Here is a 12,531-nt window from a genome sequence, read left to right on the forward strand (position 1 = left end):
ACACTTCAGATGCCAGTTACAAAAATGATGAACTCTCTTCTAAATCCATTTCTGAACAAGCCCAGACAAAAACCATTCCTATAAGCCATGGAAATCTGCACACAATTTTGATAAGTAGCACCATATCCTCAAAAGACAGGAAACTGGTTAGAGGATGTCAGTGCATTTAGATAGGTGAAGGGTGAACAGGATTTAAGAGGTCGCCAGCTGGATGGAATAGGGTCATTCTGTTTTTACTAACTTTGAATACAAATATTATAGATTTATTTAAGCCAAAAAATAATTCTAACAGAAACTGTCTTAAATAGATTTTATGTCCCAAATTTTCTTAATTTAAAAAAATGGAAATCTTCCTCAACATAACAAGATTAAGGCATTTGTATCTAAGCAACTCAGACAGATTAGCCAAACAGTCCAATAGAGAGTACTCAACAAGCTCCTGAGATGACGAAGCTTGGGGCAACAACACAGCTCTAATTATAGTCAAGGTGTTCTCTGAACCCAAGACCCAGGCTTTTGATTGAATTTATGCTTTTACACATGCTGATCCTTCCTCAAAGAATACTATTCTCCTCCACAATCTTCTGCCTGGTTCACTGACCTTCAAGATTAAGCACAAAAGTCACTTTTTGTGATGCTTCCTGAGTGCCATGCATCTTGGTTGCCATTTTATACACACGGGCATGCACACATGCATTTAAAAAATCTTAAGTTTCAAATGTTCAACATCTCCAGCAATTAGAGAAATGCAAATCAAAACTACACTGAGATTCCACCTGACTCCAGTTAGAATGGCAATCATCAAGAATACAAGCAACAATAAATATTGGCCAGGATGTGGGGGAAAAGGTATGCTCATACAATGCTGGTAGGATTGCAAATTGGTGCAACTACTCTGGAAAACAGTATGGCGATTCCTCAGAAAACTTGGAATGGATCCACCATTTGATCAAGTCATCCTACTCCTAGGTTTATACCCAAAGCATTAAAAATCAGCATACTACAGTGACACAGCCTCATCAATGTTTGTAGCAGCAGAATTCACAATAGCTAAACTATGGAACCAACCTAGGTGCCTTTCAACGGATGAATAGATAAAGAAACTATGGTAGGGCTGGGTATGTGGCTCAAGCGGTAGCATGCTCGCCTGGCATGCGTGCAGCCCGGGTTCAGTCCTAGCATCACATACAAACAAAGATGTTGTGTCCGCCAAAAACTAAAAATAAATATTAAAAAAATTCTCTCTCTCTCTCTTTAAAAAAAAAAAAGGAAAAAAAAAAAAAAACTATGGTAGATATACCCAATGGAGTATTACTCAGCCTTAAAGAAGAACAAAATTATGGCATTTTCCAGTAAATGGATGGAACTGAAAAATATTATGATAAGTGAAATAATCCAGTTCCAAGGAACCAAAGGCCAAATGTTTTCTCTGATATGCATACACTAATTCATAATAGTGGAAGAAGAGAATAGAGGTATTTTGGACTAAACAGAGGGAGTGAAGGAAGGGGGGGGAGGGGGGGTAAGAATGATAGTAGAATGAATCAGACATTATTACCCTATGTGCATATATGACTACAAGATCTGTGTAACTCTGCATCATGTACCACAAAATGAATAAGTAGTTCTACTCTATTTATGTATGATGTGTCAAAATGCATTCTTTTATCATGTAAAACTAATTAGAACAAATTAAAAAACATATTTAATTTTTTTTAAATTTCATTTTTTTTTAAAGAGAGAGTGAGAGAGAGGGAGAGAGGGAGATAGAGAGAGAACTTTAATATTTATTTTTTAGTATTTGGCAGACACAACATCTTTGTTTGTATGTGGTGCTGAGGATTGAACCCGGGCCGCACGCATGCCAGGCAAGCGCGCTACCGCTTGAGCCACATCCCCAGCCCTAAATTTCATTTTTAATTACAAAAATCAATCCATTCTGCCAGGTGTGATGGCACACACCTGTAATGTCAGTGGCTTCAGATGCTGAGACAAGGAGGAGCGCCAGTTCAAAGCCAGCCTCAGCAACTTAGAGAGGTCCTAAGAAACTTGGAGAGATCCTGTCTCAAAATCAGAAACAGAACAAAACAAAAGGGCTAGGAATGTTGCTCAGTGGTTAAGCACCCATGGGTTCAATCCCCAGTACCAAAAATACTCCAAAAACCAAAAACCAAAACAACAGCAACAAAAAACCCACCAAAACCCAAAAAACAACAAAAACAAAAATCCCCTCAAACTAATGCATTCTAACTGTTTAGAGACAAAGTAAAAATGAAAAGTTCTCCTTTATATGCCCAAGTCCATTATGTCCCTCTTCATCTTAATATTCTTCTCATTCCCAGCCTAGAGCACAGTGTCTGGCGCACAGTAAATCCACAATAAATGATCAATGAATAATTTGGCAGTGATTAATAATAAATTAACATGATGATGTTGAAAATAAAATTTCAGCATTTACTGAAATGATGATGAACTATGATCCAGGCAATGTGTTAAATATTTTGCAAAAATTATTGAATAAACCAAAATGTCATTCCATTATTTTTTTTGGATAGATTTTAGTATATTACTCAGTGACTTTAAAAATGTTGTAATTAAATGCTTAAATTATAAAAATGTGTTCAGTAGTATCCCATAGTTTGCAATAAAAATATAAATATATATTATCATATGTATTTGTATATGCATAGAAAAATACTAAAAGGAAATATATCCTACCACCATTATATTTCTAGATGATAGGATTATAGATTATTTTTATTTTCATCTTTTTAAGTTTCATACAATAAACATGTTTTTCTTTGTATAACTTTTTTGGAAATTATTTTAGAAGAATAATACTCTTAAATCACTCCCTTTCAACAGTCTTTTCAAGATCAAGAAAAAAAAAAACCCAAGAATTCTGAGCTTGATTAATTAAAAAACAGATTTTTTAAAAAAAATTAGCAAATTATTAGTGTTCCTTATGCAGAAAGGGCAATGTTCAAAGGAGAATTAAACAAATTGTTCCAGTTGGAGGAAAAATTCAATTTAGTGCATGCAGACTGTGCTTCTTGACTGAAAAACAAGTTAATTCCTTTCATTCGGAATCAGTATGCATATTCACTGGCTATATTTCATCTCACATCTGCAAACTTAATTTTTCCTTTCTTGGTCTTTGGAAGATTAGGAAATAAATTTTAGTCCAGGCAACAATAAATTCTACTTTGCAAGCTCAAAATAACTTAATTATTAAAAAGCAGCACCAAAAACCAGCTAGCAACCTTCCAAGGACTGTTAACACCACTTAGAAAAAAAAAAAAAAATGGGTCCATCTGTCTAAAAGGAGAATAAAGATACATGAATAACAAAATACAATGTTTTGGAAATGCTCTGCTAAACAACAATGTTGTATATTGTCAGTACCTTTAAATGTTAGCAATAATTATGAAAAACAATTCCCCAATAATGAATGTTACAAAATAATGTCATCACATCACCTGGAGGAGACTTAGACTTTTAAAACCAAGGTACCTGTAAGGCAGGATATTTGGATGTAGTTCCCAAGAACCAACATGATCCCCTGTGGCTGAGAAGAAACCTTTCAAATGAAAGCCTACTAGCTGCTTAAAAAAGTCTTTTAAAAATTTTTGGTAGTAGGTGGGCACAGTGGTGCATGATTGAAATCCCAGCAGCTCAGGAAGCTGAGGCAGGAGGATCTTGAGTTCAAGACCAACCTCAGGATCTTAGTGAGGCCCTAAGCAACTCAGTGAGACCCTGTCTCTAAATAAAATATAAAAAAGGGTTGGGGAAGTGGCTCAGTGATTAAGCACCCCTGGGTTCAATCCCTTATACCAAAAAAAAAAAAAAAAAATCTTGGTAGTATATTTGGGAATGTCCCTTCTTCCTTGGGGGAGAGGGTCCCTGCTAGACATATACAACTTTATGCCCAAATTTAAATCTAGGATATTCAAAGGCTGCCTTTCCAACATTTGACAAGGACTCTGAGTTCTAAAGCTCCCTAGGGTGCCACAGTGCCTGCTGATGCTCTTTACAGGCCACTGAGAGCTGAGCTTGTTGGCACACATCTCTAATCCTAGCAGTTCTGGAGGCTGAAGCAAGAGGATCACAAGTTCAAAGCCAGTCTCAGCAAAAGCGAGGTGCTAAGCCACTCAGTGAGACCCTGTTTCCAAATAAAATATAAAATAGGTCTGGGGATGTGGATCGGTGGTTGAGTGCTCCTGAGTTCAATCCCTGGTAAAAAAAAAATTAAATTAAAAAAAATAAAGGCCACTGAGCTCCCTTACTGTGAAGTAAAACTGCTCTGTCTCTTGCTGGTTGGCTCTCCTCTTAGCGATGCTAGGCTTGCTCATGAAGGTTTCTGAGACAGTTGACTTAACAGATTCCATAGAATTGCTGTACTGGAAGCAGTCAGACACATCAAAATCCTCGACCGTCACAATGTCCTGGATGGTCTGCAGGGTGGCCTCCATTGTTTTCTTTACCTGTGGTGACAAGGGTCAACATAATGCATGAGGGGCAGGCTGCAAAGAGCCAGTGGTAGAGAAGCTTGGAGAAGTGGAAGAGTGTTGAGAGCTTGGTGCTGATAACGCCAAGGTCGCGGGTTCGTTCCCCGTACGGGCCACCAAATGCCGCAGTCTGGCTAGGCACAATTCAAGAGCCACTTGTCAAAAGAAAATAACTTTATTTTTAGAACCACACAAGATAAACAAAACAGCTCCTCAGGAAAAAACCCTCAGAGCCCAACTGCCACCACTGGCTTCCCACAAGCCATACACCCCAACAACCTCCTCCTCCCACAATCCTCCTGCTCTTGAGGCCGATTGGCTGGGTCGCATGGGTGGAGCCAAAAAAGTCCCCCAATGAGCAGCTCCGTGGTCTGAAAGGGCAGGGAAACAGCCCAATGAGCATCACTGCAGAGGAGCTAATCAGCTAGATGTTGCTAGATGTTGCTGGGGCTGCTGTGAGCCAATCATCAGCTGGTAGTCTGAAAGTTTGCTGGAGCCCCTTCGGCTGTAGCTCTCAACAGAAGAGGAGAGGGCTGGGAAGGATGCAAGATACCACATAAGGTGCAGCTGTGCTTCCCACTGGACGGTGTTAAGAGAGTGATAAAAGTCACATGGACCCTACCATAGCATGCTACCCTCTTTAGTGAGGACCTAAAAACCATCACCTGCTTTGTGCTTTATACTCGACTCAGTTCTTTTATTTAATGTGTACTTTTGAAATTTAACATTAGCTCTTTGTTATAATAAAAGTACACCACTGTACAGAGAGATAGTTAAAACATCTGATGGGCAGAGTCCTGCAGCATCTCAGGTTTTGTTTTCTGAGCTTCAACAAATTGATGAATTTGTTTCCCTATTTGCAAACCAAGGGACCCATCTGCAGTCCTTCCTGATCTTACTGGGAAAAATAAGACTTACTGAGATGCAAGGTAAGAGGCCATGTGAGCTCAAAAGAAAGCTGGATCACTGATCAAACTGCCCTTTTGAACTGGCTGTTGAAAGAAAATCTGCTGGGCCCAGAAGAAAGTCACCCTTTCTGAAGAGGATGGAGATGTTTGAAGTGTCAAAGTCAAAGGCCTCTGTTTATTTGAAAATGCTGGAAAAAGCCAGGCATGAGGGGGTGGTTTCAGAGACACAATATTGTCCACACAGCTGCCAAGTGCCATTTTGATTAAACGTGGAGAGAGAGGGAAAAAGCATTTTGCAAAAGCTCAAAATAGAGCACAACCTTTGGCAATGCAAGAGCAACTTCCTGGAGTTCAAGGGCAGGATGTAGCAGGGGGAAAGTCCAAGCCTACATTTGGCTAGGAAATGTTTGCGGCAGCCCGGACATTCTCTGCATGCTCCTTCCACCTGCTCCCAGTTGGGCAGCAGCAAGAAATTCAACAGAGAACCTCAGAGGGGGCTCTGAGCCTCCTACGTGGGGAACTTACCTCTTCATTCTCAATCTTCAGAGTGGATAAGCGGGACTGTAGCTGTTGGCATCTCTGCACCAGCTCACTCTGAACAGGCTGCTGGGCACAGAGCTGGGAGGCCTGCCAGAAGAAAATCACACCAGGTCAGGAAGAGGACACAGTTCTTTTGGTGGTTCCAGAGTTCTCATTACTCCTAATAAAACTAATTCAAGGTGTAAGGCTTGCAGTTTCTATTGGAAATAAAATCTAAAGTCAATGTGTGGGGACCTCTTCTAGGATCAAAGAGCACATGAAAGGAACGGGGAGAGGGATCAGTTTGGAAAGACCAGGTTTCTCCCCTTGGCATCCCTCCAGAGGCTGGTGCTTGGCTGAAGCAGGTCTACACAGGGTCCACAGATCCGTGGAAGGCTGAGGAAGCTGGAAAAGAGTACCTTGGGCAGCCCCAGCTCCAGAAATACAATGCTTTGGCACAGTGAGGATTTCCTGCTGGAGGTCCAAGTGGCCACCTCTCCAGCCCTTCCCTCCTCCCGCTTCATACACCAGAGTGAGAGCAGGAGAGAAGTGGGTCAGGAGGCTAACTTGCCACTCTTGGCAGCCAGCATGTGTTTATAAATCCAGGCCATGCACGACTCCATGGCTGACTCAATGAGAGAGTACGCGAAGCAGGGAACACGTTCGTAAGCTGTGCTGGGGGCCCCAGAGGGCATGGAATCTGGTGGAGTGTGACATTTTCCAAAGAGCTATCATTTTACCCCAGGTCTTTACTAGATCTGTGTGGGAGAGGATCTTCTGCAACTTGCCCTTCCCCCAAGGAAGCTTTCTCCTACATGAAGGGACTGCCAATCTATGGTCCTTCTTGATGGGGGTGTGACTGTGGCATGATGTCACCCACAGTCCCTAAGATGACTGAAGAAGAGCAGAAGGCAGGACCCATGTGCAGGCAGCTCCTGTCATCTTGCTACCATGTGTCCTTTAGCTCTGTCTGTAGAGAGCCATCTAGATAAAACTGGCTCCTTCCTCAGCATCGAGTGGGCACATTCATATGCTCACAGACAGTTCTCTTGCTTGAAAGACAAAACCTCCCTTCAAATGGAGGGGGCTGGGACTTGACCTTTTCATCCATTGGCTTTTAAGCTCTCAACTGCTTTGACCTCTTCTCTGGGCTGACAGGCTGACCCAAGCCAGCTCTCAGATCTGAAGAGAGCTGACTTCATTCTGGCTCTTGGATATGTAGACACAATGGAGAGAGCTTGGTGGCCAGAAAGAGTTAGTGCCAAGAGTGAAACTCTCTGGCTGCCTGATGTCACCAGTCAGGCATTCAGAGCCCCACAAGCCTCTGGGGGCACCAAGAGTAGAGACAGGCACCACCGCCTAGTGCCTCTGAGAATGCTTGGCATCCATTCATGTGTTGAGGGCCCCACAACACCAGTCAGTGTGGGGCCTTGGTCAATCTCAGGGCTTCTGGTCAAAATGCCACCCGAACTCTGGCCCTAGTTCAAGGACTTCCAGGCAGCTCCTCATGCTGCCTCCACTGTCTACAGACAACCCACACTGATGAGGACAGACTAGCCTCAGGGACCAAGAACGACTTTCTCTCTCAACTCTTTTTATTTTCCATTTTAGGAAGGCTAGGCTAGAATGTGGAACCTTGTAAGCTTTAGGTCTGGCCTTGACCCCTGCCTGGCTTAGCTATTGATCATCTAGCTAAATGACATAAAAAGAGCACCTAGGCAGAAGAATGAGGTATTGATTTTTAAAGTAACCCAGACCTGGCAGGGAGACGTCATGGAGGAAAATCCACCTCCAAGTCTGTTCCTTTAAGACGCAGCAGAGCTGCTGATGCATGCTTTGGCAGGGATCTCCTACCAGGGTGCAAGGTAATGCATTCCAGCTGTGCTCTGGAGAATGGAAATGTGGCTCTGACAGGGTGAGGAGGGGGCCTGAGAACCCAGCATCTGGATTCCCCCTTTATGGAGACAAGCTGTTTGGCTCAGAAGACAGTCAACACCAGGAAATGCATCCCTCTGCTCAGCTGGTCCCCAAGTAAAACTGAAGCTTGGGAAGGAATCTCAGAGGCAGCTGGGGAAGGGGCTTAGAAGGCATATTTGACTAGGAGCCAGGGCAGGTGAGGAATGGGGCTTCTCGGGGGTTGGTGACACCCTTCCCCCAACTCTAACTGCACATGAGGCGTCTCATTCCCCATCTGTTCAGACGCTGACATCTCCTAAGCCACAGCAATGGAAACACTCTGTAAGTGGTTTGGTTTTTCCCAAGAAGGAGAGGAAAGAAATCCTTTCCACACTTTTGTCTTTAGGACAGAAATGTCCCACTCTCTATAGTGGCCTATTGATGACAGCAAATCTTTTGATTACACAGCTACAGTTGTCATTCTGGAGCAGGGCTTTCTAAAGAGTCTGGATGCTAATCCTAAAGGAAGCACTACACTTGGCAAGAGCACATAGCTGTTTTTTGGTCCCCTAGCATCTGCGCCTCCATCTTTTGATAACTTTGGTCTGACTGTCCTTAAGGAGAGCCTCCTACTCTATAACTCAAGCCAAGTTCTTTGGATGAAGCATGTGACCCAGACATAAGCCAGGAAGTCAACTGATACCAGCCACAGTGACTGGCTCAGGGATAAGCACATCACCCAATCAAAGCCAGTGGACACAGCAAGACCTCTGTGGGGATTTTGAGGAGGGAGGCAGATCCTCATCCTTTGGATTCTAACCTATAGGGAGATGAGGCTGGGAATACAGTCACCTTGCCACCAGGTAAGATCCTGAGAATGGAAGTAAGCAGACAAAAAAAGAAGAAAAAATTGAGCTGTGTAAAGTTCCTGCTCCTAAATCCAACTATGCCTGAAGGTCCATCCTGACCCTTTCTGTCATGGAAGCCTATACACCCTCCTTCTGATTTGTAGTTGAAATGGTGACTCCCAACTTCAGGAAGGAGGTTTTCTCTGATTTAGATGCACAAATACCACAAGGAGAACCAAAGATTCAGAGCAATGAAAACCAAGAGCTTCTCTTTCCTCTCACTTTATACCCTTGTTGTTCTAGTCAATAGAGGTAAAGAATCTCCAACAAGTCCCCCAATTCATGCTCCCCTGCCTTGGCAACCAGCTTTAGGCTTTCAGGATCACCTCTTAGCTACTGTCCTTTCTGGAAACACCCATGCTGTTTTGTTCAATACCCAAGGAAAACTACACCCTTCATCACAATCTTTGGAACCCATGAGAATAGATCCTTCAGAACTCTGACAAATGACAAGATCACTTCATTCCTATACTAAGCCTGCCCTCCTTCCCCCACAGAAGCCTCTAGGGCCTGGCCCTACCTCTGCTCTCACTTCTTCCAGACCCACCCCACTTGGAGGACCCCTTCCCCCACTTTCCTTTTACCTACAAACTCTCAGTAGTTTTTAGAATGTATCAGATAATTCTTTCTGTTTTTTTTTTTTTTTTAATGACAGGGTGTCATCATGTTGACCAGGCTGGACTCTTGGAAGCCCTGCTTCAGCCTCCCTAGTGGCTTTATGGACACATATCACTATGCCTAGTAGCTGTCCCCTTTGGATGTCCCTCTCTGTGCATATTTCTCTCTCCCAACCTCAGCTAACTCTCTCACCAGACAGAAGCTTCCTGAGGGTTCCAACAGCCTGACTAGCATGCTGCAGGCACTCGGTGGCTGTTTGCTGTATGAGTCGAATGTGCCTCACCCCCATGCAGGAAGCTCTCTCCCCCTAGAATAATATGGCCTCTGTGTAGTGAAGTCACCCCAATATATTCAAGTCCCTGCAGATGTGTGAACATAGGAAGAGGGCCTCACCATGTCCCCCATGTGGGGCTGGAACTCAAACTTCATAGGGGGGCAGAAGACATTGTTGTACATTTCCATGAGGCGCTGCTTATCACTGGTGGCATCCAGGTTTTCTACTGCATTCTCGATGGCATCCAGACCCTCATGCTTCGACTGTTCGAGATTTAATTCAGCAGAGAGGAAGGTACGCAGGGCCCGGTTCAGGCTAGCATGGTAGCCTAGGTCACAACACTGCTGTGGAAGGAGAAGGCACGTGAGCACACCTCGACAGCTCCAAGGCCTGACAGAAAGGACAGCTGGTCCATAGGGCAGATCTGACCACATCAATGTACCTAGCTGTGCAGAGTGAAGAAGGCTGACTCAGAATTCCAAGATCTGCACGAGACAGAATTCTCAGTTCTTGACTCCAGATCAATGATTAAATACACCTACAGGACTGTGAGGTGGCTAGATGGAAGAGGACCCATAAGGACCAAATAAAATGATTTAATTCAGTGCTATTCCATAAACATGAAAAGGTTTAAGAGTCAAAAAGAATTCTGCTGGGTGCAGAGGTGCATGCTTATAATCCCAGTAGCTCTGGAGGCTGGGGCAGGAGGATCACAAGTTCAAGGTCAGCTTCAGTAACTTAGTGAGGCCCTAAGCAACTCAGCAAGACCCTGTCTCCAAATAAAATATAAAAAAGGGCTGGGGATGTGGCTCAGTGGTTAAGTGACCCAGCCTGGTATCAAAAAAAGAGTTAAAGAATTCTGTTTCTAGGTCTGTCTGAGGTTGCATTATGACAAAATTCAATAATAACAATATAACCTGCCACTCCCTGAGGATAACTGTGGTTGAATCACTACATACCAAGCCCATCAGGCCATTTTAGCAGTCAGGGGTCAAAAGTCCAGAGTGCTGCAATAGCAGCTAATTTACACAACCTCAGCTCCAGGTGGGAGAAGAGAATGGGAGGCTGACTCTGTCAACCCACTGGCTTCCAGTGTTCTAGGACAATCCTGAACTGCACAGTAAATTTTCTATGCTGAAGCTCCTGCCCTACAGAAATAGCATTTATAATACTACTAAACAGTTGCTGGGAGCTGTGGTACAGGCTTATAATCTCAGCAGCTCAGGAGGCTGGGATTCTCCTGAATCATGAGTTCAAAGCCAGCCTCAGCAAAAGCAAGGTGCTAAGCAGCTCAGTGAGACTGTGTCTCTAAATAAAATACAAAAAAGGGCTGGGGATGTGGCTCAGTGGTTAAGTGTCCCTGATTTCAATCCCAGGTATCAAAAACAAAACAAAACTAAACTAAATAGTTCCAAACATAGGTGTTACTGGGGATATTCATATCACACAATGGATTCTGATTTGCTACACCAAAAATGTACAAGAGGAAATAGTATGAAAGAGGTAACTGTATAAAACACCCAGCACTGAAGTAGAGTCAAGCAACCTTAAAAACCCTGAACCTGTTTCCTTGATAGAAAATGAACTGATTTGAAAAAGCCAGTGGTTTTGAAACTGCAGACCAGAGCTCTCAAGTTCTGTGCCAGCTTGCTCAGGCTGCCTGTGAAAAGGGGAAGTACAACCCATGGTGTGCTCACGTGGTTGTTCATTTTTCTACTTAATATATTTTTGAAATTCTATATAAGGTCTGGTTTGAACAAAGAATTCTTCTGTTAGAGAAAAAGTCTGAAAACCTTGGATTAAAGGCAATCCCCAAGGCCCTTTTCAGTAATAGCATTCTGAAACTCTGTGATAATATTCCCCACCCCTCCAAAAGGACCCAGAGATCCAAATTCTTTGGCTAGCCTTTATCCTCTCTATTGCTTAAGCAGGTTTGAGGCCCAGACCTGAGAAGAAACGTCAGAGAAGAATCCATGGATAGAGAAGGCCATCTGTGTGACTGTCATTTCATCGCATAAGCAAGCTTCAAATTAACTCTCCCCCCAGCCTTTCTCCCTCATCATGATCACATTGGGAACAGCCACTACTGGGGAAGAAAAAGCACATGACATGCCTCCTCCTTCCAGGCATCTGACAAGATGCTCAGCAATGGAGCACCCGTTGGGCTGGGCTCTGGGTTCAGTGCCAACAGGCTCTGGCAGGTGCCTGGCTTCAGCAGAATAATGGCAGTCACAGCTTAACTAGAGCCAGAGGATGGAAAGACATTAAATTCGGATGGGAGGGAGAAGCAAATGAAAGCTAGACAAAAGCGGCTGATTGGGAGGCTGCACGTGCAGGGGGCTCTTCCTCCTCGGGGAGATGCTGCTGAACTAGCCAGGCTGCCCTTGAACCTTAAACCCTTCCTGAGGAGCTCTCGCTAGCACCTGATGCTGGTAAGTCTAGTGTCAGGTAACTGCCCACAGTGTAGGGCAGGGGGTTGGAAGGAAAATTAGGGGGAGGCAGGGTGCCCTGCAGAAACCTTTATGTATTTTTAGAAACTCCTCTTTCCTCTCTATTCTTACTGCCTCTGTCCTAAAAATACCTTTATCTTACACCAGTGCTGTCTGCTTCACTGTCCTAAAATATGACTTTTATTATGCCCCCGTTAAAGAACTATTTATTTTTTTCTAAAGTAAAAATCCACCTTCCTTAGTTTAGAAATATAAAGAAATTCTTCTCTTCACTAAGGATGTTTACTACATTCTACATTCAAATCTTCACAATTACCCCCCATGGGGTCGGTATTTTCTTAGTTTTCCAGGTGAGGAAGCTGAGATTGACAGGTTAAATAATTTAAGCAAGGTCAAACAGGCAGAACAAATTATAATGTGTCTGCAGTCTGCCCACCTGACATTATTCCC

At 43.5% G+C, this 12,531-nt stretch overlaps 1 protein-coding gene across 3 annotated transcripts in view; it reads right to left on the bottom strand.

Annotated features, from left to right (window-relative positions):
* Srgap2 (SLIT-ROBO Rho GTPase activating protein 2) overlaps positions 1 to 12,531 on the bottom strand; it is a 245,235-nt gene that overhangs the window by 52,995 nt on the left and 179,709 nt on the right. For 2 of the 3 annotated variants that reach the window (XM_076832370.1, XM_076832372.1), the window contains exons 8-10: positions 9,751 to 9,975; positions 5,942 to 6,043; positions 4,287 to 4,484 (exon numbers count right to left, since the gene is read on the bottom strand). In XM_076832370.1, the coding sequence (XP_076688485.1) occupies positions 4,287 to 4,484; positions 5,942 to 6,043; positions 9,751 to 9,975 (525 nt within the window). The remainder of the gene's footprint in view (positions 1 to 4,286; positions 4,485 to 5,941; positions 6,044 to 9,750; positions 9,976 to 12,531) is intronic. The other variant, XM_076832371.1, reaches the window with a different exon arrangement.

Source organism: Callospermophilus lateralis, chromosome 13 (genome assembly GCF_048772815.1).
Source record: "Callospermophilus lateralis isolate mCalLat2 chromosome 13, mCalLat2.hap1, whole genome shotgun sequence".
NCBI classification, from domain to species: domain Eukaryota; kingdom Metazoa; phylum Chordata; class Mammalia; order Rodentia; family Sciuridae; genus Callospermophilus; species Callospermophilus lateralis.